We start from the raw sequence: 5000 nt of genomic DNA on the forward strand, positions 1-5000 counted from the left end.
TACAGGAGAATAAAAAGTAGGCCCGTAGTTCCTCTTATTTACGAAGGTGGATCAGCTGATTGTCATTGTGTGCGTCACAAGGGTTACTTATTTTAACCTGTTTTCTGCCTTAGTTCATCGTCGTTATGCACTCTCTCTGTTCGGAAAATAAGTAATAAAGATGGAACCTGACACGGATAAGTTCTGGTACGTCCGCAGTTGCGATTTAGATGCGGAAATCCAGGTCAAAATAGGAAATTTAGACGGGAAACGAGATAATCCAAATTATGAAGCCCTGTTGAAGGATTCGCTCCTAAAATATTCGGGTTTATACCAGGCAGGATGCTCTGACCTGTACGTGACTTGCCAGGTCATCTGCGATGGACGTCAGCTGACTTTGCCTGTCAGGACGTCCTATAAATCTTTCTCCGCCAGGTGGAGCTGGAACGAGTGGCTGACGTTGCCTTTGAAATTTAGGGACCTTCCACGTAATGCCCTTCTTGCCCTTACTGTCTATGACTCCTTAGGACCCCGGAGGATCGAGCGCGTAGGAGGGACAACCATATCCTTTTTTGGAAAGCAGGGTGTTTTCCGTCAAGGCCTGCATGACCTCAGACTCTGGCCTGGTAGGGTAGGAGATGAGACAACTCCAGGTAAAGGTCATGACAGGGGTAAGGACCAAATGGTAAGGCTGGCAAAACTGGCAAAGAAGCACCGAAATGGGCAGATGATGAAGGTCGACTGGCTGGACCGACTGACCTTCCGTGAGATCGAGGTCATCAACGAGCATGAAAAAAGGTCTTCCAATGCAATGTATCTCATGGTTGAGTTCCCTCGAGTTGAGCATGAGGGTGTCATCTATTCTGTTGTGTGGTGGGAGCGTGGGGGTGAGGTGGAGTATCGACACCGTTCAGCAGGCAGTGTGGTACGAATGCCTGACCCAGAGATAGGCCTTGAGAACTTACAGGAAGCCAAACACCACCGTCTTGCCAGGTCACTAAGGTCAGGGGTAACCGACCGTGACCTCAAACCCAACCTAGCTATTCGTGATGCCTTGCATACTATTGTTGACTACCCTCCCACAAAACAACTCACAAGTGATGAGCAGGACACTGTCTGGAAGTACCGGTTCTACCTAAGCTCGCAGAAACGTGCACTCACAAAATTCCTCAAGTGTGTGAACTGGAAACTCACTGGTGAGGCCAAACAGGCCATCGAACTTCTCAATCGATGGGCACCCCCAGATGCTGATGATGCCCTAGAGCTCCTTGGACCGGGCTTTACACACCCTGAAGTACGAAGATACGCAGTCAAGCGCTTGAGCCATGCATCTGATGAAGACCTCCTCTTATATCTCCTCCAGTTAGTCCAGGCTCTAAAATACGAGGCTATAGAAGGTGTTGACACGAGTCTCTGTGATGTTTCTCATTATGATGAGAATGAGGAGCAAGAGGAAGAGGACGATGACGAAGAAGAGGAGGGGATGATGAAGGGGGAAGAAGCGAAGGAGGAAAAGAAAATTGGTAAACGACCACAAGAGCAAGGAGGAAGAGGACTTTTAGGAGAAGAGATGGACAAAGATGAAGATGATGATGAGAGTGAGGAAAGTGAGAGTGATACAGCGACTCTGAAACAATCAGGCTCATCTTCACTCCTAGCTGATGTTGAAGGCGGAGGAGTGGAGAAAGTAGAAGACAGAGGAAGTGAAAAAGGAGAAAAAGGAATGACAACAACGACCTCAAATGACAGTGATCAAGACCCCAAAACCGACTCAATGGAAACCCAGAAAATATCCCCCACTACCCCCAACCAAACCCAAGACTCCAATCAACTCCGTGACCCCAAGCTAATTGCCTCCATGGACATTGACCCCAAAGGCCTTGATCTTGCCTCTTTCCTAATCCAACGAGCAACAAAAAATCCCACACTGGCGAACTACCTCTATTGGTACCTCATTGTCGAATGTGAAAGAGATGAACCAGGGCTCAAGCATGAAGCAAAGGTAAGGAAGATTGTGCTTTGTTTTAAGTATTTTTATTTGATTAGTTATTTTCATATATTTTTATTTATTTCTTAATTGTTTTTCATGATTATTTCTCATGTTGTTTGATTATTATCCAGGGCACCGCTTCAAATGGTGTGTGTTTATATGAGCATTTCCCTCCGGTGTCCCTCATATTTCAACCTCATGACACCAGGAAAATGTATTGTTCACTGTATTAATATTTTGTAAAATGTCTCTATCCATATATGGCTCCAGAAGTGCTTATTCACAAACGAGTCAACTAGTAGACCTTGTGACATCACCTGATTTCTCCTTTCCTTGAGTTTTTGGGAAAAATTATTGTCTCAATCATTATTATAGACATTATGATTATTATAATGCTATTGAAATTACTAACAGCTGTATAAGAAAAAAAAATCCAAAAATAAAAGAAAAAGGTAAACAGGTGTGGCAGGTAGTACAAGTAATTGGTTACTTAGTACTTACAGAGACATCTGTGTGGAAAGACAATTAACTAAACTTATAGTGAGTGTGGCATGTACGATGGCAACTGATAATGATTATATTTATCAGCATCTGTCTCTCCTCCCCAGGTTGTGGAGATGTATGAGTGGGTTGTGCGGCGATTCCGTGCTGCACTGTGGGCTGGTGGGCGTGCTGCCCGTGCTACGCGACGTGATCTTGCTCGCCAGACCCACTTCCTTGAACAGCTGGTCGCACTCGTCAAGGTAAATTTTATTGTTATTGTCTTTTGCTGTTTTCAGTTTTTACTTCTGTAGAATTGATAGCCCTAAGTTCAATAACTGGGTGGTTATTGCAGTCAAGATTATTGATGGTTGGGTTAAGTTGGATATGTTAGTTTATCTGCCAGTAGGATAAGAAGAGCTCTAGGGAACTGAAGAATTGGGTTGGGATTGTATGTGTTGAGGATGTAAAAGACTTCAGTAATATGACCATGTGGAAAAGGCAGCTGGGTGAAGAAGTGCTCAAAGTTGAATACTAATTGACTTGTCCATTGTGGAAAATGTATAAAGAATGTAGGTTTATTGTTACAGGTTCTATGATGTTTAGTAATGATGTTAGCAATGATAATGACTGATATTAATGATAATGAACACAATCATCATCAGGTCATTATCAATCATCATCAATATCACCATCATCATCATCACTATCAATATCATCATAACCATCATCATCATCACTATCAATATCATCATCAGTAATCATCATCATCAATAATCATCAACATCATCAACCTCCTCATCATTATGTTCAATCTCTTTTATTACAGTATCTTAATTATTATTATCATTATTTCAATTTTTCAGGTTGTAGCCAAAGAGAGTAACAGAGTTCGGAGAATTGAAAAACTCCAATCCCTGTTAGCTGATCCTGCGGCTTTTAAAGTGAATTTTTCAGCTTTCAACCCCCTGAGACTGCCCTTGGACCCTGAGGTAAGAGAGAGAGATAAACAGAGACAGACAGACAGACAGATGGATGTGTGTGTCTATGTGATTGTATATGATTATATATTTGCTCATATGTATGCTTGTACAGAAAATGCATTCATTTTCCAGAATTTTTCTTATTGAAAAAGAAATCTATTTTGTAATCTACTTATTGAAAAATATTGATTTCCCCCCTCTATTCCCTTACCAATTCCCATCCTTCACCCATCCTCTGTCTCCCCAATTCTCTCCTCTCTTCTGCCACTCTCCCCCCCTCTCCCCCATTCTTGCCTCTCTTCTCCCTCCCTCTACACACACTATCCCCCACCAATCCCACTCCTCCGTTCTTCCTCTCTGTTCTCATATCCCTGCCCGCCTTCTCATGTAACCCCATTCACAGGTCATCGTAACAGGCATAGTGCCAGAGAAAGCAACGTTATTTAAGTCGGCCCTCGAACCATCACGCCTAACCTTCGTGGATGTTGAAGGGAAAGAATATGTGGCTATTTTCAAGCATGGAGATGATTTAAGGCAGGATCAACTGATTATACAGGTAATTGTACATGTAAGCAAGTGTGAGAAGGAGAGAAACAGAAAGAGATTGTGAAAGGTAAATTGTGGTAACCTTTAGATTATTGTGATTGTGTGATTAGGCTGATGAAAAAAAGCACAAGGACATAAGATTGAAAGAGGATAGAAAGGGAGGGACAGGAAGAAGGAGAGAGATGGAAAAGATGAGAAGGGAGGAAGGAAAGTAATGTGAGGTTTGTGAAGATAGTGATGATATGGCTCTGCCAGTCCAGGGAAGGGCATCTTTATTGTTTGGTCACTTCATGCTAGCAGATGTAGAATTTCTTCCAGTATGAAACTCAACAACTTCTGTCACTCGAGAGTTTTCCGATTTATTAGTATTTTAAATAGGTCCCAAATGGGGATCCATAGGCTCCAAAGACCTACTAGATAATCCATGAATGGGGTTTAGTAAACTCAGTTATCTCAGTTGTATCCTAGGCTTAGGGAGTTCCTTTTATATTTTGATAGACACATTTTTTAGAGGTTTGTGGAGGTAAAAAAAAAGAACCACTGATATAAAGCACTATGTATATTGTGAGAGTATTGGGAAAAAATCAGACTTATTAACTCGTCAAAGGTGGAGCATCTAAACCTTTGTGTTGGCTGAATGATGGGTTCAGTGTCATCAAGTTACCATTTATTAGTTTACACACTTCAAGTTTAGTCATTTCAGCTATTGTTTGCTGTGCCCCTACTTTACTGCTGTTGTTATGCACAAAAATATGAAAAGATAGGAGGTTTCCTTCAGTCTTGAAAAGGAATAGCGCTACATGCAGATGTTCAGTACATGACTCCCATACAGTCTAATGCACATTGACATATGTAGTATCAACCACAAACCATCAACACATTGATATTTGCTGCCTGGCCAAAACCTCAGCTGTCAGCTTGACACTCATTGCGAATGTGTTAACTTCCCTATATTAAGATAATACACTAACTCTCTTATGCAGTCTGTTCTCGCCCCAAGCCAAGAATAGAGTATAAACCAT

At 42.0% G+C, this 5000-nt stretch overlaps 1 protein-coding gene across 1 annotated transcript in view; it reads left to right on the top strand.

Annotated features, from left to right (window-relative positions):
• Positions 1–32: 32 nt before the first annotated feature.
• The window catches only part of Pi3K59F (phosphatidylinositol 3-kinase 59F), a 9925-nt gene continuing 4957 nt past the window's right edge, over positions 33–5000 (top strand). Inside the window, exons 1-4 of the mRNA XM_027359988.2 lie at positions 33–1981; positions 2578–2712; positions 3316–3441; positions 3836–3988. Coding sequence (XP_027215789.1) covers positions 161–1981; positions 2578–2712; positions 3316–3441; positions 3836–3988 — 2235 coding nt within the window. The 5' untranslated portion in view covers positions 33–160. The remainder of the gene's footprint in view (positions 1982–2577; positions 2713–3315; positions 3442–3835; positions 3989–5000) is intronic.

This window comes from Penaeus vannamei, chromosome 43 (genome assembly GCF_042767895.1).
Source record: "Penaeus vannamei isolate JL-2024 chromosome 43, ASM4276789v1, whole genome shotgun sequence".
Taxonomy (NCBI): domain Eukaryota; kingdom Metazoa; phylum Arthropoda; class Malacostraca; order Decapoda; family Penaeidae; genus Penaeus; species Penaeus vannamei.